Below are 26,993 nucleotides of genomic sequence, written 5' to 3'. Positions count from 1 at the left end.
CTCGATTGCGACGCTACTCTTTTTAGGGACAGGAGGTAAGACGATCATGTGGCTCGGTCCTAGATTCGTGGACCAAAAAAAGATCAAAGCATGATGAACTTCATTTCATCAACTTGTACCTCTGAAATCCTAAGAGAAAGTTTTATTTTCTCCATCCCCTTCGACCGAATTCCCTAAATTTATACTTCCCACCTGGACGGAAAATTGTAACCTTTCGGCACAACAGTTACCGAATATAAACAAGACCACTGCAGGTACCATAACTGCTATTTCATGACACCTTCTTGTTTCTCCATCCAATGTTTTTGACTGGTCGGCTAATACAAATCTACCAGTTGTTTCTCCACAACTCAAACCCCGCAAGTTGGGGTAGATGGCGCTAATGTATATTTCGCGGCACCTTGTCTTGGCACTATAAGTATACATATAGGAAAAAGCATCATTTCAATTCCTGGTTTACTCGTTTTCTCTGGAAAGGTAACTGCTTACCGGAATCATGGGGGTTTTCCGACTTATCTATATCATCTTGAATTTCTTGATAGCACAATGTCAAGCTCAAGACCTCCTCGCTAGCTTAGATTACGGAACATTTCAGGGAACATATAATGCGAGATACAACATCAGCTATTGGCGAAAGATTCCATTTGCGGCGCCTCCAGTTGGCGAAAATCGGTTTCGAGCACCGCAGCCACCAATTCCGATTACGAATGGAACGTATAATTCGGATCAGAGCTATGACTTTTGTCCTCAGAGAACTGTGAGTACACTTCCACATCTCGTTTCACGGTTCGAGAGAACGACTCAAGGTAGATTCAAGTGCTTATGATCCAACTAGGTAAACGGTACAGAAGATTGTCTCTACCTAGGCCTCTTCTCCCGCCCGTGGACCGCCCCCCAACCCCTCCGCCCAGTCGTAGTAGTCTTCTACGGCGGCGCTTTCATCCAAGGCGGCGGTTCCTTCAGCATCCCACCAGCCGGCTACCCAGTTCTCAACGTCTCAACCAGCAACAACTTCATCTTCGTCTACCCCAACTACCGCGTTAACGCCCTTGGCTTCCTCTCAGGCGCCGAAATCGCAGCATCTCCGACTTCAGATTCTAACACGGGATTGTTGGATCAGCAGGCGGTGTTGAGGTGGACGAATAAGTCTATTCAGGAATTCGGAGGTGATCCGAAGAATGTTAGTATTTGGGGTCAGTCGGCTGGGGCGGGGAGTGTGGTTGCGCAGGTTATTGCGAATGGAGGGAAAACCGAACCAAAGCTCTTCAATAAGGCACTTGCTTCTTCTCCTTTTTGGCCGAAGACTTACAAATACAACTCGCCTGAGACTCAAGCGGTCTACGATAATTTCGCAGCTTTAGCAGGATGTTCTGGTCCGAATTCATTAGCTTGTTTGAAAAGCGCTGATTTACAGACGTTGCGAACTGCTTCTTTGGCTGTATCAGCAAGTCACACTTATAACACAACCTCATATACCTGGGGACCAGTGATCGATGGGGTATTTTTGACACAGCCGCTAAGTCAAGCTACTATCAAAGGAGAGGTGAACATCGACTACGGGTTCAGCGTCTACAACCAACACGAAGGTACAATCCCCCTTCCGCCCTCAAAAACACCCCATCACTAACCCCCACCCAGGCGAGAATTTCATCCCCTCCGGCTTTCAAAACACCATCTCCAGCGGCACGCCCCCCTTCAACTCCAGCACCACCTCCTTCGAAACCTGGCTCCGCGGATTTCTCCCCGGCTTTTCACCCCGCAACATCGGCCGAGTCCTAGATCTCTACCCCGTGTCCGGCACCGCCGAAGAACTAACCTACAACACGACCTACGTCCGCGCAGGACTGATATACCGCGATGTAGTCTTAACATGTCCAGCCTACTGGACGGCGCGCGCTGCGAAGAAGAAGAGTTACGTAGCGCAGTATATTATAAGTCCTGCTAAACACGCGAGTGACACTGCTTATGTACGTTCCTATACCCCAAAGCATCCCTCCTAAACCCCTCCGCCTAACATAAACAAAAGTGGAATCAAGTAAACGCAGTCCAACAAACACAACCCCTGATCTACAAAGGTTTCGCCGGGGCATTCGCAAGTTTCTTCCAGACCGGCGATCCTAACGCGCATAAACTGACTGATGGGTCTGTGCCTGGTGTACCGGATAATTGGCGGACTGGGAAGGAGTTTGTGATTGCGAGTGAGGGGTTTTATGAGGGGGGGACGGTGGAGTTGGGGACGAGATGTGGGTTTTGGAGACAGCTTGCTGATCAGATTCCGATATGAGTGGAAGAGCGAGGCGGTCGATATAATCAGGTACTTTGAAAGACACTATTCGGAGAAAGATAATGCTTGCAGAGATTACTTCATCCTTTCGAGGGTTCAAAACGACCGTGTCCGTACCTGAAGGTCCGGTTAGTGCACCCAGAGTTGCATTTTCGTCGATTGTTCCCTTTGCTCTGCCAAAGGATAAAAATCCACATCTCTAAAGAAATCTCGAACTCTTGATTAGGCTTGAGATCGGAGGACGGGCTTTCGTCATCTTGGCGGATACTATAGGTCAACCTTTGTCTATTACAAGAATAGTCAATTCCTCTATCTTTCGGACAGATCAAAATTCTATCTGACTTTCACAACTTCTCGCCTACCCAATACTCTCACTCTTCTCCATCCCCCTAACCCCCCCTCCAACCCCCTTCTCCCCACCCCCATTCCCAAACTCCACATCCTCAACCACCCCCTCAATAACCTCCCCCCTCTCCTCCGGCCTAACATAATCCCTCGGTTCTCTCCACTCACTCAACGGCACCGTAAGCGCCGGCGGACTCCACGTACACGCAGCCCAATACGTAAAGAAGGACAAAAACAATCCAATTTCATACGCGAAATAATACGCTTTCGTTATGCCAATCGGCGCATCAACGCCCATATTATTCAGGAAGCCGTAGAAATTCGGGGCAATGCCAATCACGTAGGCGAGATAGGCGCGCCAGTTCCAGCCGTGGAAGTAGTGGTAGACGCCGTCCTTACGAGAGGTGTAAAGGTCTTCGATTTCGAGGTAGCCACGCGTGATGATGTAGTAGTGGCAGAGTAGCACGCCGGTGATGGAGGAGAGGAAGATCTGGTAGGATGCGAGGAAGGAGATGAAGATTGATGCGGAGCCGAGGAGATACCATGGGTTGATAGCGAAACTGACGACGGCGCAGATGAAGAAGCCCTTGCGGACGGTGAGGTACTTAGGGAAGAGCGCTGCGATATCGTTTCCAGCCGGAAGACTGTTTTCGAAGATGGAGGAGAAGATGGCGGAGTAGGAGAAGCAGGCTGCGATGAAGAAACAACCGGCGCGGTTGCCCGGGGTGTAGGAGGAGGATTGAAGGGTGTCGAGGAAGGTTATGGGGTTCCAGATCAGTTCACCAGTTATGGCTTGTGAGGATGCGGCGACCAGATTTCCGACTATAGCAACGAGGAGATTGGCGACGGGGAAGCCTACTAGGTTACCTATGATCACATCATTTGGTTTGGTAGCGTAGCGTTGAAAATCGGCAGCATTGGACGCGAAGGTTGCGCAGTTTGCTGCTCCCAGTAGAAAGAATCGAATCATGAGCCAGGTCCTCTCGGACCCCTTAGCTGTGCCGGGTTGGGAGACGACATGACCGATTCCACCTGCTTTGGTGAGAGTCCATGCCAGCATGGAGATTGCAGAAATGACAAAGACAATAAGTTTTGCGTAAACCAAGCCTTTCATCTACTTGAATGTCAGTACATGAGCTTCATCATTTGCTGGACTTGACTGACCTTTGGAATAGGGATGACCAAGAAAAAGCAAGTGCAAACCCAGAATACGACAAATCCGATCATCCCACCGGAGTCCAAAGCAGACCCTTCACCCATTACATTCTTGATAGTGGCAATGCTTGGAAACAACGCGTGAAGCATCACATAGACACATTGCCCACCTTGAACCGCATTCACACCATTCCAAACGATAGCCATAACAGCTCGGTTGAACGTGGGCCACCAAGCACCAAACACTCCAAATGATGCTCGATTGAGAATTGGAAAACCAATATGGTACTTTGCTCCAGCTCGACCATTGAAAACAATGACAATCGCGATGACAACTTGACCGCCAAATGCAGTACCGACCGACTCCCACATACTTAGGCCTAGAGCCTGTGCACTAGCGGCAGCATACCAGCCTGATACTGTTGCTGTAGCTGAGAACCAGAAAGTAAGATATGTCCAGAGATTCCAAGTCCGATCAGCGAGCTTTAAAGGTCGCACATCGTCGTTGTCCAACCACATATCTTCTCCATGAACATTCTCGGTTCCTTTTGCCTTGAGTGATGGCTTTGGGACCGCATCGCGGAATCTCCGAATGAGATTGCTGGCCATCTCGAAAAGATATCAGGAGTGTAGTGATTTGAGCCTAAGTCAAGAGGGCAAATGCTCGCTTCAGAGGGGGTAGTACATCCTGAGTAGACTTATACTTTCAAGTGCCACCCTTATCTTGTCAATATATCTGATAAGTGGGACAGGTACAAGACATCCACGTCGATGGGCTAGGAACGGAAGGCATAATGCTACCAAAGAACACAAAATCCAGCGATCGGAAACGAGACCCGCTGCGTGTTATCGAAAAGTAAACTTCCCCGCACATTCTCCTGATAACATCTCGAGTGTCCATCGCCAAATATAAGACTAGCGCACCAGTGTAGACCAGCATACAGTGATTTTGGTGGCACAGTTCCTATCAATAGTGGGACATCACTATCCCATAATAAACCTTGAATACCATGTCCCATGTCTTGGTGCAGCAACGTTCAAAGTTCAAGATAAAACCCAGAAGTTTATTGCCAGTTCCCAGAACATAGAAACCACAAGCTCTCAGATAGGTGGGAAGCCGTTAAACATCGTCAATGCCAAGCGATGTTTCCAGCTCGCCAAGAGAAAGGTGCTCAAGGAACGCAATCGTGTGAAGCCCAGAAGGGTTCGGGAATTTTGCATACGTGCCCACATATTCGGGACACCCAAGAATCAGATAAGGAGGCTTGCATGACCAAAGGTGGGGTAAGTGGCTAGGTGGACGTGATGCTCAGTGGCTCAAATAGTTGCCCGACCCCGCGCGTATCAGACTCCAACCACATCAAATATCACAAGAGATATCTTATAGTTCTAGGCACTCTGAACGGCTATCTTCTACCTATTGGCATCTTGGGATCTTTGCGGTATACGCCGAAACCCGACGTTGTAGTGAAGCAAGGACAAAAGAGCCTCTCTAGTTTGCGGTGCAGGCTTCGTGTGATTGATCATCTCTCCAAACTACCTTTGAGGCAGAAACCAGAAGGAAGTGTCCATTCGCAGTTCGGTAACGCACAATATAATACGACATATCAACCGTATCGACTCCAACTGAATACACAGCAGACTGCTAAGACAGAAACACATAACACCGCCAAAATGTCTACTACAATGACAGAAACACCCAAGACAACTAAGTTGGAGCTTCGCACCGCTTATGGGCCTGTCTTTCGGGATGTGCTTAGCACTCCGCCAAGAGACTGTACACCAGACGAGATTCCAATAATCGACCTGAGTCCTCTTTACTCAGATGATTTGAAAGACCGTGTGGAACTTGCCAAAACCATCAAAGTCGCAGCCGTCAATACTGGTTTCTTTTATATCAAGAATCATGGGATCAAAGAGGAAGTCATTGCCGATGCAAAGAAACAGCTCTTGTCGTGAGTTGGCCTCATTCTTAAGCACCAACAAGGCTGACATGAATAGGTTCTTCAAGCAGTCAACTGAAGATAAAATGAAAGTGACACAAAGTAAATCCAAATACTTTAACGGTTATAGTAAGTGTAGTATGACGAAAGCGAAGCAGAAGAGGGAAGTTGACAGTTAGATAGAGGGTCCAAGAACCACTTTTATCAGTCCTGGCGAGACAGTAGATGTTAAAGAAACTGTAAGACGACTCCCTCCCCTAGTAAAAACAATATCTAACACATGAGGAAAGTTGGGGTGGCGGTACTCCCCTCAATACGACCCAATTCCAAAACCGCTTGATGCTATACCAGAAGAAGTGAAGCCCTGGATCAGGGGCGAAGACTTCGTCTGGGAAGGTACTTCACATCTTCCTGGGTTCAAGGACGAGGTATTGACATACTGGGCGAGCTGCTTGACGTTGTCCCGAAAGCTTGTAAAGATTTTCGCACTAAGCCTTGACTTGGAAGAGGACTACTTCGACAGCAGGACAACATATCCCGGTGCAGATGGCGTGTTCAACTACTATCCAACAACCACCGAAGAAGAAAAGGCCAAGAACACTGTTGGACTCGGAAGTCACACAGATCTGCAATTGTTCACTCTCCTCTGGCAGGATATGATCGGAGGCTTGCAGGTATTAAACAAAGATGGCCAATGGATCAAGGCTGTACCTGTTGAAGGCACGATCGTAGTCAACATTGGTGACTTTATGATGAGACTTTGCAATGACAAATATAAGAGCACTGTCCATCGAGTGTTCAACACATCGAACGTCGAGAGAGTATCGATGCCATTTTTCTTCGGTATGTTGCCCTCATAAATCTATTATTGGCTCAACTGACACCGACTTAGGTCTTAACTTCAACTGTGTCGAGGGCGTTGTACCAACATGCACCTCACCCGAAAACCCGCCAAAATATGAACCCATGTCATGTGGAGATTGTAAGTAGTAATCTCATCGGTACAAAAAACCATATACTCACAACATCTTAGGGTGTCAATTGAGATTCAAACTTGAAAGCGATGAGTTCAAGAAGAAACACGGCATTGCAGCCCAAGCGCCCAGTGCTCTGATTGTTGCAGCATGAGCTTCAAATTCGGGCCGTTACTCTCTTCCCTGTGGTAATAAATATAGAATGCGTAGAATTCCAATGTTACTGGTATTAGGCCCTCGGGTGTGATTGTTGTGAAGGCGCAAAAAGAAACTAATCACCTGGGGGTTGGAGGTTGGAGGTGAGGCGAGACATCCCATAGATGATGCAAAATGAGATGAGAACCTGGACCATGAATACATCCCATCTGGAAAACATACGTAATCCCCCAGTCAAATAACCTTGTGCACCAGCTCAATCAAATCGAAAAACGTTTCCCGCTTGGTGTCAACCTTTTCCAGTCCAAAGCCAACTAAAATGGTACGTGTCTCTTCAGGATTTCTCTTCATAATAGCCGTTGCAATTTGACTGGCATAAAGGTGTCCATTTGTTTCTCGCTGGTCACCACCAGCACCGAGTAATGTTTTTGGGGTGATGTGCGCCATGGGTAACATATCTGAATCCTCGGAGGGTAGTGCAGTATCGAATGAAGTTGGAGATGCCGACGATAATGGTACTTGAACCTAACAGATGTCAGCTTTGATTACGTCGAGACCCCAAAACATTTTCGTACCCATTGTGCCAGCCGGCCGCCTTGTGAAATAGTGATTAGAATCTTGTCTGAAAAGTACATAGATGTTAAATCCGTTGGCACGCCATTGACAAGTCCTGCGACCTCTTTTGTCTTTGCGGGAAAAGGCGACGGCTCAACACCACCAGCCAGATCGATACCTTGGAGGTCATTAGTCAAATTTGGAATAGCCATCATGGGATGATGGTTGTGGTTTGTGTTTATGTTTGGTTCAGCCTTGAGCGCGTGGGATACAGCCTCGCTCAATGAGACCCGCTTTAGAACCTCACCGCCCCGGCAGAAAAAGTTCCCGATGAACTTTCTCTGTCCACGAGCGATTTGCCATTTTTGATAGTCGGAAAGATGGATTGAAAATATTTGCTTATTTCAACATGCCCAAATTCGTACCGCGACAGCGCAAACATAAGGTCATCGCCAGGGCAAAAGGAAATGGCCGACAACCAGAATTTGAAGTTGTGGACTCCAACGTAGTGGAGCACATCCCCGCGGCGAAATCAGAATTGGAAGAAAAGAAGCTGCGCTTGAAAGAGGAGTTGAAGAAAGAGGGACAAAAAATAAGCGGTAAAAAGGCTAAACGACTCGAGAAATACATCGACACGAAATTGCGGAAAGACGAAAATCGAGAACTCATTGCGAAGTTAGCGCATGCGACAACAGACACAAGCCTTTTTCAGAGCAGTCGAAAATTGGGACAAGGTCGGGAGACAAAAAGGGAGCGTCTGGGTAGAGCTCTGAGGGACAAGCAGGCTGGTATAGATATCGACGGGGACAATGACGAGCTTCTGTTTGAGAAAAGAATTGTGCGGGAAGTGGAGGACGAACCTTCCTCAGATGAAAATGAACCAGAGCAGGCCAGTGCTGGAGGACTCTTTCAGACTTCTCTCACGGCACAACTACCTGCCAAACAGTCCTATGCTGTTGGTGGGGGTCTGAAGCGACCCTTGGAAGTTGGCGATGACGGCCGACCTGTTTTGAAGAAGAGGAAGCGAAGAGGTGGTGTACAGTCGAAAGTACAGTTGATGCCAGATCCAGCACCGGAACCAGAGTGGGAGGGTTTTGAATCGGCATCTGAGGCTTCTAGTAATACCGATGAGAGTTCACAATCTAGTGCAGAAGAGGACGATTCATCGGTAGAGGAGGAAGACGAAATGCTGAGTGAGCAAGACGAATCTAAGGTGGATGAGGATGTGAGCAATAGCTCAGAAAGCAGTGGTGATGAAGAGGAGGAGGATGACTCGGAGGACTCATCTGAAGAGAGTGATGATGGTGAAGGAACACCACAAAGACAGGAACGTTCGTCGGCGTTTAAGAGTTGGGCAAATCAGCAATTGAACGAGGCACTTGGTTATGAGTCGGTGTCGAATGTTCCGAATGCGACAGAGACACCAAAAATAGCGGGATTCGAGCCTAGAGCCCTGGAGGAAGACCCATTGCCTGTCGAATTACAACCTACCACTAACCTTGGGAGGAAAGCGTTCAGTGTATCAGTCGAACGGTCTCCAGATATCCAGACCGTTCGGCTTCAGCTGCCAGTAGTTGCAGAAGAACAGAAAATCATGGAAGCTGTACACAACAGCAATCTTGTGGTCGTTTATGGTGCGACTGGGTCTGGAAAAACGACCCAAGTTCCCCAGTTCTTGTTCGAAGCCGGTTACGGTTCTCTAGGCTCACCTACCCCCGGTATGATTGGTGTGACGCAGCCTCGAAGAGTTGCGGCGGTCAGTATGGCTAAGCGAGTGGGCGACGAGATGGGAAACCAAGGCAAAAAGGTTGCATATCAGATTCGGTTCGAGGGAACTGTAAGCCAAGATACCGCAATCAAATTCATGACCGACGGTGTGCTACTAAGAGAGGTTGCGCAAGATATTGCTCTTCGCAAGTACTCGGCCATAATTATTGACGAAGCGCATGAGAGAAGCGTGAATACGGATATTCTTATTGGAATGTTAAGTCGAGTCGTTAAATTACGTCAGGAAATGGCCCAGGAAGACCAGTCTACAAAGCCATTGAAGCTCATCATCATGTCTGCAACATTAAGGATCACCGATTTCACAGAAAATACAACACTCTTCTCGGAACCTCCGCCTGTTTTGCAAGCCGAAGGTCGTCAATACCCAGTAACGACTCATTTTTCCCGAAGAACAAATCATGATTATGTGGAAGAGGCTTTCCAAAAGATCAGCAAAGGTCACAAGAAATTACCACCGGGAGGAATTCTTGTTTTCCTAACAGGTCAAAATGAGATCACTCAATTGAGCAAGAAGCTCAAGGAGGCTTTTCGAATGGGCCATACTTCCACAGGACCTCAAGTCCGGATATCTGGAAAGGATGCTCCGATCGAGACGGAGGACATTGACTTCGGTGACTTTGGCGATGATCGCAACGATGATTTCGATGAAGATGATGAAGCTGACATTGATGTGGGAGAGGACGAGGAGTTCAAGCTGGAAGGAGAAGAGGAAGAAACTGGCCCCGCGAAGATGCACATATTACCACTATATTCATTGCTGCCTACAAAAGAACAGCTGCGCGTATTTGAGCCGCCACCAGAAGGGTCTCGACTAGTTGTTCTCGCGACCAATGTTGCCGAAACAAGTTTGACTATTCCTGGTATTCGCTATGTTTTTGATTGTGGCAGATCAAAAGAACGAAAGTATGATAAGAACACTGGCGTCCAAAGTTTTGAAATCAGCTGGATTAGCAAAGCTAGTGCAAGTCAACGAGCTGGTCGTGCGGGTCGTACTGGTCCAGGTCATTGCTATAGGCTTTACTCCTCAGCTGTCTATGAAAGAGACTTTGAAGAGTTTGCCGAACCAGAAATATTGCGAATGCCAATTGAGGGCGTAGTACTGCAATTGAAATCGATGAACCTACAACATGTAATCAACTTTCCCTTCCCAACACCCCCAGACCGACAAAGTCTCGCGTCCTCAGAAAAGCTCCTCACATACCTCTCCGCCATCTCACCAACTGGCCAAATCACCTCCACCGGCGCCACAATGTCAATCTTCCCACTTTCACCCCGCTTCGCACGTATCCTCCTCGTAGGCCACCTGCACGACTGTCTCCCCTACACCATCGCCCTCGTAGCCGGTCTCTCCGCAGCCGACATCTTCATCCCCTCCAACCAAGCGATCCCGCAAATCGCCGCGCTCGAACCAGACACCTACCTCACAGCCCTCGACCACGCCGAATCCGAACGCGCCGCCGCCATCCGCCGGCACTTCAACGCGGTCCAAAAATCCTTCTGCTTCCTCGACTCCAAAAGCGACGCCATAAAACTCCTACAGGTAGTCGGCGAATTCGCCCACGAACCCACAGAAACATGGTGTATCTCGCACTTCGTCCGCTTCAAACCCCTCACCGAGATCCAGAAACTGCGGAAACAAATCACAGATCTGCTACGCACCAATATCCCCGCTTTCTCAACCTTGGCATATCAAGATAAACTCCCACCACCGACACCGAAACAGGTGAAAGCGCTGAAACAAATGGTCGCCGCGGGGTTTATAGATCACATCGCCATACGCGCTGATCTTGCCCCCGTACCACCGGAAATGCGAAAAGCAACGCGCGCGATAGACGTCCCGTATCTGCCCTTACTCCCAACCCACGCCGACTCACCCTCAGTGTACATCCACCCCTCCTCTCCACTATCCCATCTCTCAACCCGCGAATGTCCAGAATACATAGTGTACTCCTACCTCCAACGATCCCTCGAAAACCCGCTACAACCAGAGCGCACGCCGAAAACACGTATGCACGCGCTTACTGATATCAGCGGAGCGCAGATAGCGGCGCTGGCGAAGGGGACGCCGTTGATTAGTTGGGGGAAACCGATTAAGGAGGTGAAAGTGTGGGAGGAGGGGAGGAAGAGGGAGGTTTGGTGTGTTCCTACTTTTAGGGCGGAGGGGATGGGGGGTGTGGGGTGGGCGTTGCCGGCTAGGAAGGTGGTGCAGAGGAGGGAGGGGGGGAGGGGGTGGGTTGTTGAGTAGGTAGATGTTGTAGAGAAGATTTAAATTGATTTGATATGAAGGTTCTATTTAAACGCCGTGTCCCGGGGTATATACCACCAACTCCAAGTACAAACATCCATCCCATATCCAATCTACGTAGTAGGACTAACTCCACCCCCCGACCCAACCTTACTCTTCCTCCTCTTCAGCTTCCCACCCCCGGGACTCTTCGTCGGCGTCTTCTCTCCCTTCTTCTTCGCTGGCGCAGGTTCAATATCCGTCTTCAGCGTCGGCGGCGCCGGGGTAGGCGCTTTACTCGTCGCCGCGCTACTCCCTGGCTTACTTAGCGCTGGCACCATTAATTTACTCACATCCTTCTCCTTCCTCCCAGTCCCCGTGAGATGAAACGCGCCTGGTTCCCCTGTAATCGGGTTCTCGTCCATGAACTCGTCGCCGTATTTTAGTGTTATGTTGAGCGTTTCTTCAAGGAGGCGCGAGCTGAGGTAGCTGTTGTTGTTTGTGGAGGGTCCTGGGCCCTTTTTGGTCTGTAGGGAGTCTGGGAGGGGTGTGTTTTCTTTGCTGGTTTGTCCGAGTTGGGAATGTGCGGCTGCGACTTTGGTGCTGGGCGGTGGCATGTAGGTTGTGCCGAGGGCGGGGGTGAAGGTTGGGAGGGTGGAGGCTTTGGTGAAGAATTTGTTGAGGGAGGTCAGGATGGAGAGCTGGTGCTGTTAGCTGATGTCTAGGTGGTTGGGGGTTAGGACATACAGATCTGCTGCTCAGGACATCGCCCATGGAGGGCGCCATGTAGATGTTCTCGCCCACCACGAAATACGTTGAAATCAAGGTCAACAAAGATTCCTGGCCCGGCCGCTGCTGTCTATGCTGTTTCCTGATGACCCAAACACCCGTCCCGTTCACCATGTTTGCTGGTTCCTGCGCGACCATGAATTCAAGGCCCGTCATTGTTTTTAGTCGTCCTTCGAATGCTTCGCGTGTCTGGACCAGGTGCATCTGACCGGTGAAGAAGGCTTGCGTGTAGACGGTGTGGTTGTTCGAGGTCTGATCGAAGAACGGCGATATCGCGAAGTAGAAGAGTATGGTGTTTGAATGTATGCCACCAAACTCTTGGGCGTGCGGTGGAGAGCGCCATTGGATCTCGTCTTGGGGAGGTTCTTGGGCCATCGTGCGGATCGCTCAAAGGTTGCGTGTCTGCGGTGCCTCCGAATGTAGTGCAAGAGGGTTCGCTGTCGTCGCACAGACTGTAATCTCTGTAGATATGTTGGAGTGTCGTAGAAAGGTGTAAACAGTAAAGGGGTGCGGAGATGTAAATTCTTGAGTATTGTTTAAAGCTTGGTTGCAGATGCGAGATGCGTTTGGAGCTTAAAGACTTGCAGGGTATGTCGAGCCGCTACATTTATGCTTAAATTAAACGAGATGCAGGCTGAACATCCCTGTATTTATGATGCAAATTTGACATCTCAATAATGCCAACGACATCCATGGATGTCATCTTTACAACCTCCTCGATACAAATCCATGCAAACCACAATGGGTGCACGATCTTTTGAAGAATCGCGATATTGCATCGAAATTTTCACCGTGGGTTTTCCATTCCCGAAAACGTTACCCAACCAGCATCACAATGTCTCATTTTCTAGGTTTGAAAACATCAGGTCTATTTTCACGTTAATTTTTAAAGCTTTATGATGCTAAAATTATTTTTAGTTCTTCACAGACCCGACTTGGCCTAGTTCCGGCACTTTAAACCCATTATTTTGGGTGCATTTGAGATTCTGAAGAACATCGTCCCCGGGGGTTTCGCACCAGCATGTACTGCGACGCCAGCCTCCGTTCCTAAAATTCCAATGCTGCTCTCTCTGATTGAAGATGGAACTGCTGTTGAGTTCTGCTGCTTATGTGTATCTGAGCAATCGGCTTTATGCACTCAGCAATAATGCTTGCCTTACTCGGGCTATGGCTGTTCTTAGATCCACTGGAAGGTCGACCCTAAAAAGGCATTATGATGCAGACTTCGCAGCAAAGTCTGTACTCTAAAAAGGATCTTTTCATGTGAAGGCCCGGAATTCGTCTAGTGTAGGGAGACGATCCACTTCGACTACCGACGGTTAGCACACCAACTGATTTGGAGTCTAGACTATGGACCATTAAGTGTAAGTCGAGGCTATTAGTGTCAGTCACCAGTCATCCATGGTATCTGCAAACATTTTTTCTGGATGGGCTTTTCTATTTCTTTTCCAGCCCCCCTGTCCTACTCCTTACGATATCTTCCTCTTCCTTCATACCATACTTTTGCGTCAACTCTTCTGCGGTGCGGTCTCAATTGCCAAATCTACCAGACTTATACACTACATTTCTTACCTTCTGGTGAGAAAAGGTAAGCAGTAATGTGGCAGCATTTTGACCATGATTTAATTCAGTGCTGATCCAATTTGCCAGAACGACGAACGCAGTTTGAGAACACATAAATGCACCATCCTTTCCCTTACCAAAAATGCATAATCATCCGGCAATCAGTATGAGCGCAACACAAATTCGTGTTCTTGAATCTACCGGTCAAGCCGTTACTGGTCCCTCCGACCTGGCTGCACCGTCACCGAGCCCTTTCGATTCAACCGCAAAGCCGAAGATCACATTCTCCACGCTTACTTCTGAAATTCGATGCATGATCTACGAGCATCTTCTCGTGTCACCAACAGGGTTCATCACAATGGGCGTTCGAGACCATGATAAACAAATATGTCTCGATGATTGGAGGTGGAAGCTTCTCGCTCAGACTAATTGGGGTTCCCGCTTTTATACGTATCTGGAGTGGAATCCCAAGCATTACAGCTCGTATGGATTGGAAAAATGTGTCGATTGGGGGTGTTACCTACGGCCCATCAGCGACGCCATTTTTCGGACAAGCAAGGCTATACGACAAGAGTCTTTGGCGATACTTGGGTCGCGGAATACACTGTCATTTCAAGAGCCTTGTATAGCTATGTTTTGGGCGAAAAAGAAATTTGAGCCGCTCTTAACATACTCAGAGCCGAGTTTGTCGGTATTAAAGCACATAAGACATATCTTGATCCATGTCCATGCGGACAACTTGGTGCAAAAGTGCTGTATGAATGAACTAGCTACAGCCATGCATCTTTGGACATATATCAGGAGCCTGAAATCCACAACTTTAGAAGTGCAACTTCATACAGTACCTTTGAAACTCACCACCGCACAGTTTAACCAATTCAGAAAGAACTTTGACGCGCGAAGGGGCTTAAATATCGCTAATGTACCATCGAAAGTTTGGGATGCCGAATGGCAATCTTCCTCGCTACGTGAGCTTGTTGGGACAAAGAGTGAGGTAGTGGCCAGGTTGGCACATGTACGTAACAAGGCCTTGTACCATTTCCTCCACGGGAAGAACGTAACTGCGACGAGCGAAGCAGCCGCCGTGAGGAGGAGAATAAATGTAAAGGGCGACTTTTTTCGCGGACCGGAATGGGAAGAAATAACCCGGACAATGCCGTTTACTGGTCAAGTACCATCAATCATGCTGGAAGCTTGGAACGTGGCCTACGGCGGGGAACTTTGGGTGGATGGCGTTTTGAGTTATAAAGATGGAGAGCTCATTCATTTTCCAAATTTATGAGGCCGACGATAACGGTCGTGTCTGTAATCATAATTCACGAGGTTACATACATACGAAATATACACTCTAAGACAAAAATTCTACTAGAAAATGAAGCAAATGGCCGGGTGTAATGCAATACATCACAAATCCCAACAATCAGCCACCAACCATCTACCCTGGCCACAAAATCCAGCCTTCGAAGAAGGAGAAAGAGCATAAGACCACGGCCCTTCCCTCTCTTCAAATTCCTACCTTTTCACCGCATCTTCACGCATTTTTACGTGTGTGTTACCTTTATCGACAGCCCCTAAGCGAGCGTCCTCACCTCGCCCTCATGCAACCAAATTTCGACCCGATGGATTGGACAAACGAGATGGAGGAAAATCCTCACCTCAGCCTTGTACCTCTTCCCAATGAGGGATTTGGTGGCGCTGAGGGCGAGTGAGTCTTTTTTTTTTTTCGGGCGCTAATTTTTGGCGGCTCTTCAGAGCAGCTCTCTTGAGTGGTAACCAACAACCATCGGAAGAGACGCCCCAGGCCCCCAATCTTCATCATGACTTTTACCCTGCCCATTATATGCATGATGGTACTGGTCTCCATCGCACTCATAACAACTTGGGTTCAATTGACGCCTCTACTGCTCCATCCGAACAAGACAACTTTGGTGTACATTTTTCAGGTTCCCAACCTTTTCGAATTGCGACGAACCACATCAGCGATGCTTTTTCCGATGATGTCGCATCATTGCGCTTAGCTGATACTGGACTCTTGGACAACGGATTCTTCAGTCTCAGGTCCATACAGCGACCGCCGATGGACCACTTCGAGCGGAACCTTGTGTACTCAAATGCTATCGGTGTTATGAACATGGACAACGAAAATTCTGGTCCTATGTCCATCCATGCTGGCATGAATGCATTTGAGGATATTTTGCCCAGAGATTCGTCTTTTGTCGCAGACCTCGAGAGTGCTGATGGTGGTTTTTTTTTCAATGAACGATTTCGATAGGACTACCCTTTGGGATACACCAGTTTCTTTGGGGTACAGTGCTGCACCACCAGCTCCTACAAATATCAATCCTGAAGCCATGACCGGCGCTCCCGTCATGATGACATATCAGCGTACTCCCTGCACCCAGCCAGGTTGTACGCAAACCGTCAGCAGAAGAACAGATCTTCCGCGTCACTTGAGTTCTGTACACGGTATCAACCGCCGCCGCCACCTTTGTCCTCATGTTACATGTCCTAAAAGCCATGGTGTAGGATACTCCCGATCTGACAAGCTCAGAGAGCATCTTTGGAAAGAACATGGTGCTCAGCGCCGTGTTCGAAGAACTTGATTATGATTATGAGTGGCTCGTCGAATTTGAATATGATTCTGAATGACCAACGACTTTGTGAGGGAAGGATTAGATTTTGCGTATTTCATTCTAATTATTGTTTGAGAGAGACTGAAATTGGTTCATGCAGTGTTACTAGTTCTTTTGTTTTGAATTTGGAGGATTGTTAACAGGATAGTTATGATATTTACATGTTATTGAAAATAAATGCTCGCTTAAGCCCCTTAGATCTGCTCAGGCGATTCATAAACTTCAAGTGTGAGAGTTGAATAAAAGCTAAAACCCTAACATGTAGTCACCTTCGAAAAGAAACATCAAAGATGAAAAACGAGCAACTCTACTCCTAAAGAGTGTATCTTGTGTAACAGCAACCCGACACGTGATCCGTGGCGGTTGATGTAACACAAGGAGATAGTAAAAGCATTACGAATTCAAAACGACGCTTTACGTCTTATAATTTTTGGATCTTGAAATCCCTCAACTCAGTGTTAAAGCTATCTTATTCGCAGGACAATCGGGATTGAATATTTCCTGAAGCATATCATGAAGGTCATGCTTTCTTGCAGTTCGCTTAGAACCTGACCCCAACCATTCATTTAAGCGCCGCAGCCACCTCTTCTCAGCTGAAAGCTGAATAAAGCTCTCAAGAAGAAATCTTGCATCTGTCAAACTTTTCAATCTGATAATCATCCTCGGACGATACCAACACGCAAAATGGATCATTCAAAAAGCGTTGTCGATATTGAGGCTGGTCCTTCGGTCGGGACTGGCGAACCCATCAACATGAGATATGAGCCCACGACGGATAGACCAGCTTCAGATTACCCGTATACCCTCAAAATTTGCGCCCTTGCTCGGGAGGATCCGAGGTAATCTAGGAAATGTATCCTAACAAGAAGTATCATAGTAACTTTCACAGATATAAAACCCTAGCTATAAAAATGCGGGACGAGTTAAAGATAACTTTGCCTCAAAACCTAAAAATAAGCGATTCCACCCTAGATTTCGTAAACTTGGTGAATGGGTTTTTCTCCAGAAGAGGGTATTTGATATGCGCTGTAAAGACTTTAAGACTTGAGCACATGCTTGACGTTAACGCTAATAGGACGAAACCTTTGTTGCTGATGTCAAAAAAGGTACTATCACAAACTCAGCTCTTTGGGATCCCGACAGTGGGGATGGATCATGGAGCCAGACTTTGGTCTACATACCTACCGACACTGATACTCGTTTGATTCATGTGGCACTGTCAGAGTCCAAACAAACTGCCTTTGTGCCTGGGGATGCGCCATCCATAGATTTTATACCCATGATTGGTGGAGAGGTGTTAATTAACAAGAATATTATAACGTGGGCATCAATGCCTAGCGCCGAGCTAATCGAAACCCTTGGATTCGCCTACAACATACCACCACTTTTCTTCACACAGATGATCTCTACCGTAGAGGAACATCTAATTACTGGAGAATGTAAAAGGGTTGAATTAAACAGAGAATATAAAACTACGACAAATTGCGATATCGGCACTCTTGTTCTTGGCTTTGACAGTGCAAGTAGCGAAGACATGGCCCCGAGAGTCTGGATTTATTTTTTACCAAAAGCTGTCAGCAATGAAGATTGTCCGAGTAAGTTTGTACGATGAGCTTCATAAAACGATGATCTTACCGTTGAATTAGTAATCATAGTCTTCAGTCGACCGAGCGGCTGGCCACTCCACCACACTCATGACCCGAATATACAAGAAGACCCACATTCTCTGTTAAAGATTTCTGAAAAAATCGGGGGAAAAGAGGCTGCCGATACCGACCAGAACCCTATAGAAATTTTAATACCATTTTTGGACTCTTTGACGTCTTTCTTCCGATGGAAAGTCTCAGAGATGGATGACGACCATAAAAAATGGCTAGTACTTGTGAGACGGCTCTCAACCGCAGAAATGTCGAAATTTGACCACGATCTTTTGCAACGGTGGCTAGTATTTCGCGCATTTTTAGAAGATTTCTGCCTGATCTTGGACAAAATTGAAGATTTCTTCGATGATCTTGAAACTAAAAAAGTTGTTTCGGAACGCTCAACAGCACCAAAGATGACCAGGTCAATCAAAGTACAGCAGAAACTACTGGCCCGTGGTCGCAGTCTTGAGGCGATGGTCCGCGACACAATACAATTAAACATCGGAGGCGTTGCTTTGCAGGAATCCCGCCGTTCAATTCAACAAGCAAACTCTGTTGGAAGAATCTCCGTCCTGGCATTCATATTTTTGCCCTTGTCTCTCGTAACATCGATCTTCGGAATGAACATTTCCGAGGTTACCGGTTCTGGGGCATCTTGGAGGGCTTTCTTTGCGACTTCCATCATCTTTGGTGGTCTGATGGTACTACTTTGCTCCATTATTTGGAGGAAATCGAGAGTAGTCCGATGGATTCTTTCTGTCTTACGAAGGTTGCGCCGATTTTCACGGCGGAAATTTAGGGCTCTCTTCGAAGCTTTTATTGTAAGAGAGCCTTTAGTAGTAAAGGCTCTCTTGAAGTAAATAAACCAATCTGACTGCGATTTAGCGACTGGAAGAGGAACGAGCCAAGTTCTAACACTCTCGTAATGCACAAGGAGTAAAGATTTTTCAGCTACGACCGCTGTAGATTACACCATCTCTTGTTTTGGGAGGCACCAATGAAGTAACGGAGAGATCTACAACCAAGTTTACCGAAGATAGAATAGATCTTTAAGCTTATCAGAGTACAATAATTCGTTTTTGAGCTTTAGAACACTAGTGAATACACAAACGCCACAACTTATATTCTCAATAACGAATTTGATACTCAACCCATTCATGCGTAAACAAGAACATATACAAACAAACCATTTAAGAGTTTGTGGCATTTAGAGATCAAGGATTGAGATTAAATCAAACCTGACAACTACCTCTATGGTATATGGTCCATCCCGTCTATCAACATATCATGTTCATGAATTGGGTATCCATTTTCTCATCCCGTTCATAAAGGTAGTGGATTTGAACTATCCTATACGTCAAGAGAAGAGTACTGTACCAGAACTACAAATTTCTATGTAGGGGGGGGGTGCCAAGCAAGGCTGCTGTTGAATGGGGTGTTGACAAACCAGGTAGAACATATATGCTTATCATCAATTTTAAAAGAGATAGCCGATTTTCCGATACGTTGAGTCCCCAATTCTATCACTCTTGTAACATAAAGAAATATAAGCAGAGAATTCAAGTGGGAACAGTTCATTATCATTTCGGCATAACCGACGACAAAGAATTTTCCGACCACTACTGATTCGAACTCATAAAACGAAGCAACCAACGAGGAAAGAGGCTAAGGTTACAAATTGCGCCAAATGTGGAACTTGAAAGGCACAATACTCCACTCTTAACGCAAGCGTTGATGTATGTAAGTTTTGCTTAGTTTCCTCACTCTTGATGCCTTTCAACGTTACATCTACCCTTCATACACTAGGACTTAAAAGTAGCTAAGCAAAGTCTTCAGTTTTACCACAATCATAAATTCCACTCAGAACGTAAGAAAATGCGCATCGCTGTCGAACCCGGAGAAACTTGAAGAGTTATGTTCAAGCTGGACTAATTCACCCATAGCTGGAGGCATGATCCAAATAGGTCAAAGCTACAGCAACGCAAAATCCAGTGGATGATCCTAAAATATGCAGCTCCTGCTAGGCAAGGATCTGGTGCAGGTCAAGCTATTGATGATGCGATGATACTGGAAACCGTTTTTGGTAAAGTTCGAGATCCTCAAAAGCTTGATGCCGCACTTCGAGCATACGATAAAGCATGTCGACCGAGAACTCAAAAAATTGTTGAGTCGAGTAAAATTACAGGAATTTTGATCTGTGAGAGAGGAGCTGAAGTGGGATAGGATGTTGAGAAATTGAGGACGGCTTTGGGTGGTAGATGGGGCTTTATTTCCGGGCTCGAGATGGCGGAGCACGAAAGGGCTGCTCTTTCGGCTATGACAAGGCAATAGGTTTGTAGAAATACCATAAAGCTGATGGATTTTGGAGTCCCCGTTGATGGCTTTGTTCACGGCTGCTGCATAGCATCCGGGTTTCTGACTATCAAGAAATATGTGATCATGCGGTAATCTAAACTCTTCTCCATATATGGAGCGTGTCTAACGCGAAACATGCTTCTGTGAAAGATTATTCAGTGTGTGGTCGGCCACAGAACAAATCATGAGAATATCCGAACACTGAAAACTGGTTCCGGCATTTGGCCTTTTCAATCATTGTGTTGTGAAACGAAATGGTATTCAAAGCTTCTTGATATCCAATTTGTATTCTCAATAGCCGTACTCCAAGACAATGTACTAAAAGGGCCATTCCTGTTGGTCTCGCATCGTCCTATGCGACCGATCTTGGCGCTTTAGCTTTCTCTTCACACCTCTGCTTGCACTACTTCAAAAGAGAATCAGCATGAGTAGCAACGAACCTCCCGCTATTGAGACACCAGCTAACTGTAATGTATCAGTTCCAGGCATGTTTATTTGAACAATTCCCACAAGCGTCAGCCACCGGAGACCCTGATAGATCTGGCTGGGCCCGATGTGCCGAATTTGGCGAAACCATTTGGGGATCTTATCAACTCTCTCGGGATACAGTTGAAGTCGGATGCATATCATCGCGTATAGTAGAATAAAACCAAATGAGGCATACACATAATATGTTATGAACAGCTGTAGGAAAGTGAAAATAGTCGTCTGGCCAACCCCAGCGGCGAAGGCAATAAGCTGTATACCGGATGCTACTACGACTGTATAGAGCGCAAAAACCAATTCTTGGAACCATTTCTCGCTATAAAAGTCATGTTGGAAGAGTCTTTCGGATGGCCATAGACCAGGTCTTGATATCGTGGGTAAGGTTTGCATCGAATCTCCGGACGATCCATGGGGACTTTGAGGGGGTTGGTCATCATTAGAGGTTAAGCGACGGTTTGAGATGACTCCGTTGGTAGTATTGACAGAACCTCCCACTCCAACATTATACTCCATTAAACTGAGATCTGTGCCAGTTCTCCTTGCTGAGCTCATGCTAGACGTTATATCCATTTCGTGAAGTTGTATCATCGTCTCTTGGGACACTCTTCCCTCAATGGAATGGGAACCCGTGCCCACTATAAAACTTTCTCTGGATCTGTCATTGGATGGCTGCATGGCTTCCTCACATTCATTTTCCTGAGATTCCAAAAGGCTCTTGTCCCTGGTAATCTTGGCAGTGTCTATCAGATGTTAAAGTTGGCGCTCAAGAGAGGTAAAATAGAGCTTACCCATGTAACCCTCGATGTAGCCTAAGATCGGTAGAATCAGGAGTAATGTGGGAGTCCATTGACCAAATCCCCAAAAGTTTTCGGAAAGAGCTACTTGATCTTTTGTCCCTTTCTCCGCAGCTGCATCTTGAACAGCGAGCCCGCGGGTCGTGAACAAGCGCATTGTGCCCCAAGCAAGAGAGAATATGAGCCAAGATATCTGGAGAAATGTCAATTGCAACCTTTAAAATCTCAGCGAAGTGACGTACCTCCCACAGTAGTGACTCTACTAAATCATATGCAGCTCGGGCTGTTATGATCGCAGTAACACCGCTACAATGAAAGACAGAGTAGACAGCACGTATTGACTTTGAAGATGATTCCTCATGTCTCTTCTCTAATCTTGCCAAGAAAGACTTCGAAAATCTTGATGGTTTATCTCGCAGCAAGAGGCGAGACCATTTAGAAGGCCCACGATGCATCTTGATGACTCTGGCAATAGTTCCACTCAGCAAAACAAGTTCGGAAGCTATCATTGACAAGAACTGCTCAGTGGTTTTGCTCTCAATGAACTTGCCATCGTGCATCCTGTCAAAACAGCATTTAGCTGGGTATCCTGGGTATAACTTAGAAGTCCTATTGAGTCCAATATATGCCATCAGTAACGCGTCGCTATCCGAGAACAGTCCGCAGTCACCGCCAGTCGGTATCAGGGCCACCACAAGCATGCCAACCAGAAAGAACATCAAAATTAGTCTGATATTCCTGAGGCCGTGGTTATCGTGAATATATCGTCGTAGAAATGTAATCGTGGTCAGATGAGTCGCTGATGAAAACCAAGCCAGAAACACAACGATATGCCAATGAAATATTGAAAGACAGCATTTTATCTGCGCGTATCCACTTGCGAGAATGGATAAGCCTGTGACCAATTGAGTGTCACTTAAAGCAAGCACGGACTGATTGATATGATTAGCTCTGCATCGTGAAAGTCAAGTCAGGCTACTGGCAGGATCTTACATTTTTCAATGGTTGAGCCCAGCGTTCTGGTGGTCGTCCTACTTTCCGCCAAATCAATTTCAGCAATCTATCGTCCACCGGGTTGCTTATCGGCTGGTCATCAATACTCGTATCTTCTGGTAATCCAATCAGATATCGTAGAATCAAAGCGCCCAGGGTGATGTAAGCCGTTCCCACGAAACCAATAAGTACCTAACCTAGAGTTAGAGAACAACTTTTAAGAATAACAGTGCTACTTACACCGGTGCCTGAGATATCGGGATTTGGTTCCAAGGCTGGTGGAGCGAGACTGGAATTACTGTTAAAAGAACAGTCGACTGAGGGGCAAGCCATGATTTCATAGAACGACCATGGTATTATCTAAATTATGTAAAGAAATCCTAAATACATATTCAAACGCAAGCTGGAGAATCAACTCTGAAACTGAGATGTGAGTCAAGTGGCGAAGGAAGCCTCTCAGCCGCAAAAAAGCAATACATCACATGCATTGTCCACGTGACGTGATACCAATTGTACCTGACAAGCCTAGATACCTACTTGAGACTCACTTCATGAAAACTTGCCAATATTCTGCTAAACGTGAAATTCTAAGAGAATGATAACCCTTAATAATGATAATTAGCCGTCATGAACGTTTTCTAAAATTCACATTCTCACCAGTTTACCTACTTTTCAAGAGAGGCAATGAACGAGGAGTCACAACTTTTAATTGCTCTTATCTTGATATTCTTGATAAATATTACCAAAATAATACAGTGATGGTCGGTCTATAGATATCATCCACTAAAACGCTACGAGCGTTTCAGAACCGCTCGACCACACCTCTTCATGCACTCGAGCTTCTCCCTTCTCGAGAGAGCTATAGAGAACAAATCTTCTTTCAGAATTGATTTGGTCCTTGTCTGAATTCTGTTGTTTTCTTCCGTTGGAAGCGATAGCGAAATTGAAACTATCAGAACTGGGGACTGTCGGGTGGGGGCTTGGCTTTGACCTCTCGACAGCATTGCGCGGAATTTGTAGTTTTCGTGGATTAAGATCAGTTATATCGCGCGACTTATTCTTACTCTCAGAAGTTTTGAAAGTGGGCGATACGCTTCGATGAATGTCTGCACGTGATGCAGACAGTGTCTGGCCAGTTTTCGAATTACTTTCGGCTTCTTTCGGCTTCAAGTCCAATCTTCCAAACGTTGTATGCAGCTCATTGCCATCCAGATTGCACTGATTCTCTTTGAAATCAGATGAATCAAAAGGAAAGACGACATCCTTAGTTGAGATATCTTGTTGGTGTAAAAATGATTTTGCCTTTTCGGGAGCTAAAGTCATAACTGCCATGATAGTCTGCCACGATTTGGCCTCTGGTAATCTCAAAAAAGCAATCAATTCCTTCGTAAAGCGTAAAACAAATATCTCTTTTCGGGCGTCTTCATCATGTGGGACAAGAAGCTCAAGCTTGCCCGTGGTCGTCTCATCTAAACGCATACTGTTATTAGTCTTCACCGATATCTCTGTTCCATATGCTTCGAGTGTGTATGTTGTGAAGATCTCAAAGACACGGAATACTTGAATTTGTTTGAGCGATTGAAGTAAATCTAAGTCGGGTGTTGGGTTGGGATGTTTGTTGAAGTGTTCATGGCAGCTATGTGTTGTTAGATTAATTCGCATAGTGATGTGTACACCAAACTCACCAGAATAAGGCCTCTGCCCTTTGAGCTATGTAGCGAGACAAACTTGCAGAAGGCAGTGACGCACCATCCAAACTACTTGTAGAGTTTATGCGACTGGAGAGAAAATTGTGTTTGAGATCAAGCATTAGAAAAAGTGAGCGCATCGATCGCACCTCTTTAGGCGTCAAGTAGAGAATTAAGGCTTTCTCTCGAAATAAAGCCAAATACTCCTCATTGTCTGGAATGATAATATTGTCCGTCAGGCGACCGAAGTTGAGTTCATAACTTAAGCTTAATGAGGAGTGATAGGGCCAGAGCTTCTCAGTTCGAAGAGCTTCTCGTATCAAAGGCGATGAGGTATAGCCCTTGTTGTTAATAGCTAGAAGGCATTCAATGACTGTGCGCGCCAATGACTCGGAAACTTTGTTGGTCGACCTTTCCTGGCTATCGAAGTCCGAAATGAGAGAGAGAAGTTTAGTGATGATGATTTCCGGTGTGGTAATTGTGACACCGAGGTAGTTCTTGAAAAGGTTTCCAAGTGATGAGTAATGGTCGGCCAGGTCAGTACTCCATTTTAGACATTCTCCGCCACCCCATACACAATCCTTCAACGTAACCCAACGCGGTGGTTCATGATTTTGATCGTAAATTAAGTTCTCTTTCTCAAAAGTTTGTCTGCCTAGAGTAAGTCAAAGATCAATTCAAAACTCAGCAAACAAATACCTGATTTGGTTCTTGTACTCGCCGATGTTAAGTTTGACGCCCCGATATAGAAATTTTATTTTCTTTGCTTCACTTTCTCCTTGAACCTGCTCAGTTGCGGCTTGTTGCTCCTTTTGCTCGATCTCTTTTTCAATAGCTTTGTACCATGATCTCAAATCGACATCAACAATTCGGTCGCGGCTTTTGAGAATTCTTAAATCAGCCATATAATCATCGACGGTGGCATCTTTAATGACGAGTGTGTTTTGTAACAAGTCTATAACAGAATCCTTGGCGTGCTTGTACAGTGAAGCAATGGGTTGTTTGCAAATGAGAAAGTCAGGTGCGGTCCACACACAGTCTGATGGCTTTTTCTTTGAATGTAGGCGACGAGAGCGGTCCCAAGTGTGTACCAATACATCTCGTTCGAATCGATCCCTGTAATGTTAGGTTTGTTCTCTGTTCGGGAGAGCCCGTGCTGTCAAAGTACTCACCGAATTTCCGAGCTTGTGAAATTCTCAGAGATGTATGAGTAAATCGATTCACCCCAAATACCAAAAGAACGAGGAAAAAGATTTAACACATCCGCATAATCATCAAAGGTTGGGGGACCGATACCCAGGAAATCGCAGCAAAATTCTTGCATTTCCTTGTCGTTTCGATAGAAACTCTCAAGGTTGATTTTGTTGGGAAGATTAACCCCGCCCCAGACACACTGAGTAAAAGGAACACCTGAAGGAAGGAGAAGAAAACTATAATTGTTCGTCCTGAAAGCGTCTCTGAAAATAGAAATAAGTGTATGATGCTAGAGATGATGGGGACCAAATTACCGAACGAGCTCCAATGTCTTCCGGTCATTACGAGAATGTAATTGACGCGTTATATATCTGACGGATTGGTCTACATGAAATTCTGATGGGTCATGTTTTAAATCCTCAAGAACCATTTCGATCGAGGTATCTTCGATTTTGAGGACAGTGTTGATCAGGCGACTCACGCTTGGCTCCTGATCATACATCGGCTGAAGGATTGCCTTATTGCGAAGTTGTTGCGGTCCTCTCCATACACACTGACTAGGAGATGCAAAACACATTTTACCAGACATTTCAACATAAAGTAATTTGTCGGTTTGAAAAGCAGAGCTTGGAATAGTTAGCGAACAATCTCATGGACTGGACGAGGCTTATCATACAAAACCTTGACTCTGTTTGCTTCACTGTGGTCCACCAAATTTGCTATGCATTTGAGTAGGTTCCTTGCGCTTTCTTTGGTACATCTTTTCTGAAATTCTGGTTGCTTTGCTATCCATAGATAAAACGACAAATCTGGCGCCTCGCCTGTCGCAAAAGTTGCAAGAATGTCCCATTCGGAGGAATGGGTTGTGCCGGGTGAAAAATCTGAATTGCGTCCTGCGCACGGAGGAGAATTGTTTCCGAAAAAGAACATTATATTATATTATGAAATTAAAGTTGAAGAATTACTCTGATAATCGTGATTGTTGAGGCGAGCTCGACATATAACTGTTTCGTACAACGCTGTTGAAAAGACAGCCGGGGTCCAGTAGCCTCAAGGTCTGCAGTCCAATAAACGTTGAAATTTGTTTCAAGGAATAGCATCCTTCGAACATCAAACACATCTAGCAAGCCATCGCTGGGGAACGCGTTCGGGAATAGTGAAGCGAAGCCTCCAGCCTGTCAGTGCGAGGGGAAAAGACTGCGCCCATGGTTGCGACCGGACGGCCGCTCTTCTCTGAAATATTGTCACCAACCAGTGTTGGCAACAATTTTAGCAGATTGCAGCTGATGCCAGAACGAGCAACCGCCGGCCGTTTCTGGGCCTCTACCGCCCTCGATGAAGTAGAGCGGCCGTGTCAATCGACTCTGCTGAACGTCGCTGATGCTAGATAATTGTTGCTCACGGCTAGGTTGGTAACTCCTGCCGTCTTCC

The 26,993-nt window shown here is 46.3% G+C and overlaps 11 protein-coding genes across 11 annotated transcripts; 6 read left to right on the top strand and 5 right to left on the bottom strand.

Annotated features, from left to right (window-relative positions):
- Nucleotides 1-496: 496 nt before the first annotated feature.
- GLAREA_01022 (alpha/beta-Hydrolase) lies at nt 497-2,284 on the top strand (the record flags this gene model as incomplete). The annotated part of the gene is made up of 4 exons (XM_008085780.1): nt 497-757; nt 836-1,586; nt 1,639-1,967; nt 2,027-2,284. 4 exons carry the CDS (start codon nt 497-499, stop codon nt 2,282-2,284), a joined length of 1,599 nt encoding a protein of 532 aa, XP_008083971.1.
- A 358-nt stretch (nt 2,285-2,642) lies between these two features.
- GLAREA_01021 (uncharacterized protein) lies at nt 2,643-4,393 on the bottom strand (the record flags this gene model as incomplete). The annotated part of the gene is made up of 2 exons (XM_008085779.1): nt 2,643-3,743; nt 3,794-4,393. The coding sequence occupies 2 exons, from the start codon at nt 4,391-4,393 to the stop codon at nt 2,643-2,645; spliced, it is 1,701 nt and encodes a 566-aa protein (XP_008083970.1).
- A 1,065-nt stretch (nt 4,394-5,458) lies between these two features.
- GLAREA_01020 (Clavaminate synthase-like protein) lies at nt 5,459-6,855 on the top strand (the record flags this gene model as incomplete). The annotated part of the gene is made up of 6 exons (XM_008085778.1): nt 5,459-5,739; nt 5,786-5,856; nt 5,911-5,966; nt 6,018-6,570; nt 6,620-6,709; nt 6,761-6,855. The coding sequence occupies 6 exons, from the start codon at nt 5,459-5,461 to the stop codon at nt 6,853-6,855; spliced, it is 1,146 nt and encodes a 381-aa protein (XP_008083969.1).
- A 236-nt stretch (nt 6,856-7,091) lies between these two features.
- Nucleotides 7,092-7,624, bottom strand: GLAREA_01019 (uncharacterized protein; the record flags this gene model as incomplete). The annotated part of the gene is made up of 2 exons (XM_008085777.1): nt 7,092-7,382; nt 7,433-7,624. The coding sequence occupies 2 exons, from the start codon at nt 7,622-7,624 to the stop codon at nt 7,092-7,094; spliced, it is 483 nt and encodes a 160-aa protein (XP_008083968.1).
- A 197-nt stretch (nt 7,625-7,821) lies between these two features.
- Nucleotides 7,822-11,445, top strand: GLAREA_01018 (P-loop containing nucleoside triphosphate hydrolase; the record flags this gene model as incomplete). The annotated part of the gene is made up of 1 exon (XM_008085776.1): nt 7,822-11,445. The coding sequence occupies one exon, from the start codon at nt 7,822-7,824 to the stop codon at nt 11,443-11,445; it is 3,624 nt and encodes a 1,207-aa protein (XP_008083967.1).
- Nucleotides 11,446-11,558: 113 nt separating this feature from the next.
- Nucleotides 11,559-12,588, bottom strand: GLAREA_01017 (uncharacterized protein; the record flags this gene model as incomplete). The annotated part of the gene is made up of 2 exons (XM_008085775.1): nt 11,559-12,125; nt 12,172-12,588. The coding sequence occupies 2 exons, from the start codon at nt 12,586-12,588 to the stop codon at nt 11,559-11,561; spliced, it is 984 nt and encodes a 327-aa protein (XP_008083966.1).
- Nucleotides 12,589-13,918: 1,330 nt separating this feature from the next.
- Nucleotides 13,919-15,058, top strand: GLAREA_01016 (uncharacterized protein; the record flags this gene model as incomplete). The annotated part of the gene is made up of 1 exon (XM_008085774.1): nt 13,919-15,058. The coding sequence occupies one exon, from the start codon at nt 13,919-13,921 to the stop codon at nt 15,056-15,058; it is 1,140 nt and encodes a 379-aa protein (XP_008083965.1).
- A 316-nt stretch (nt 15,059-15,374) lies between these two features.
- GLAREA_01015 (uncharacterized protein) lies at nt 15,375-16,048 on the top strand (the record flags this gene model as incomplete). Its single annotated transcript, XM_008085773.1, has 2 exons — nt 15,375-15,481; nt 15,529-16,048. The coding sequence occupies 2 exons, from the start codon at nt 15,375-15,377 to the stop codon at nt 16,046-16,048; spliced, it is 627 nt and encodes a 208-aa protein (XP_008083964.1).
- Nucleotides 16,049-17,093: 1,045 nt separating this feature from the next.
- Nucleotides 17,094-20,275, top strand: GLAREA_01014 (Magnesium transport protein CorA, transmembrane region; the record flags this gene model as incomplete). The annotated part of the gene is made up of 5 exons (XM_008085772.1): nt 17,094-17,248; nt 17,287-17,437; nt 17,485-18,004; nt 18,056-18,908; nt 19,996-20,275. 5 exons carry the CDS (start codon nt 17,094-17,096, stop codon nt 20,273-20,275), a joined length of 1,959 nt encoding a protein of 652 aa, XP_008083963.1.
- Nucleotides 20,276-20,868: 593 nt separating this feature from the next.
- On the bottom strand, nt 20,869-23,013 carry GLAREA_01013 (uncharacterized protein; the record flags this gene model as incomplete). Its single annotated transcript, XM_008085771.1, has 6 exons — nt 20,869-20,872; nt 21,072-21,633; nt 21,682-21,880; nt 21,930-22,619; nt 22,681-22,872; nt 22,921-23,013. The coding sequence occupies 6 exons, from the start codon at nt 23,011-23,013 to the stop codon at nt 20,869-20,871; spliced, it is 1,740 nt and encodes a 579-aa protein (XP_008083962.1).
- Nucleotides 23,014-23,463: 450 nt separating this feature from the next.
- Nucleotides 23,464-26,492, bottom strand: GLAREA_01012 (uncharacterized protein; the record flags this gene model as incomplete). The annotated part of the gene is made up of 6 exons (XM_008085770.1): nt 23,464-24,316; nt 24,366-25,019; nt 25,068-25,484; nt 25,541-25,825; nt 25,877-26,188; nt 26,239-26,492. 6 exons carry the CDS (start codon nt 26,490-26,492, stop codon nt 23,464-23,466), a joined length of 2,775 nt encoding a protein of 924 aa, XP_008083961.1.
- Nucleotides 26,493-26,993: the final 501 nt, after the last annotated feature.

The sequence above is a fragment of the Glarea lozoyensis genome (genome assembly GCF_000409485.1).
Source record: "Glarea lozoyensis ATCC 20868 chromosome Unknown GLAREA3, whole genome shotgun sequence".
Lineage (NCBI taxonomy): Eukaryota > Fungi > Ascomycota > Leotiomycetes > Helotiales > Helotiaceae > Glarea > Glarea lozoyensis.
The sequence above is the reverse complement of the archived record's forward strand: the minus strand, read 5'-3'. Positions and strand labels throughout refer to the sequence as shown.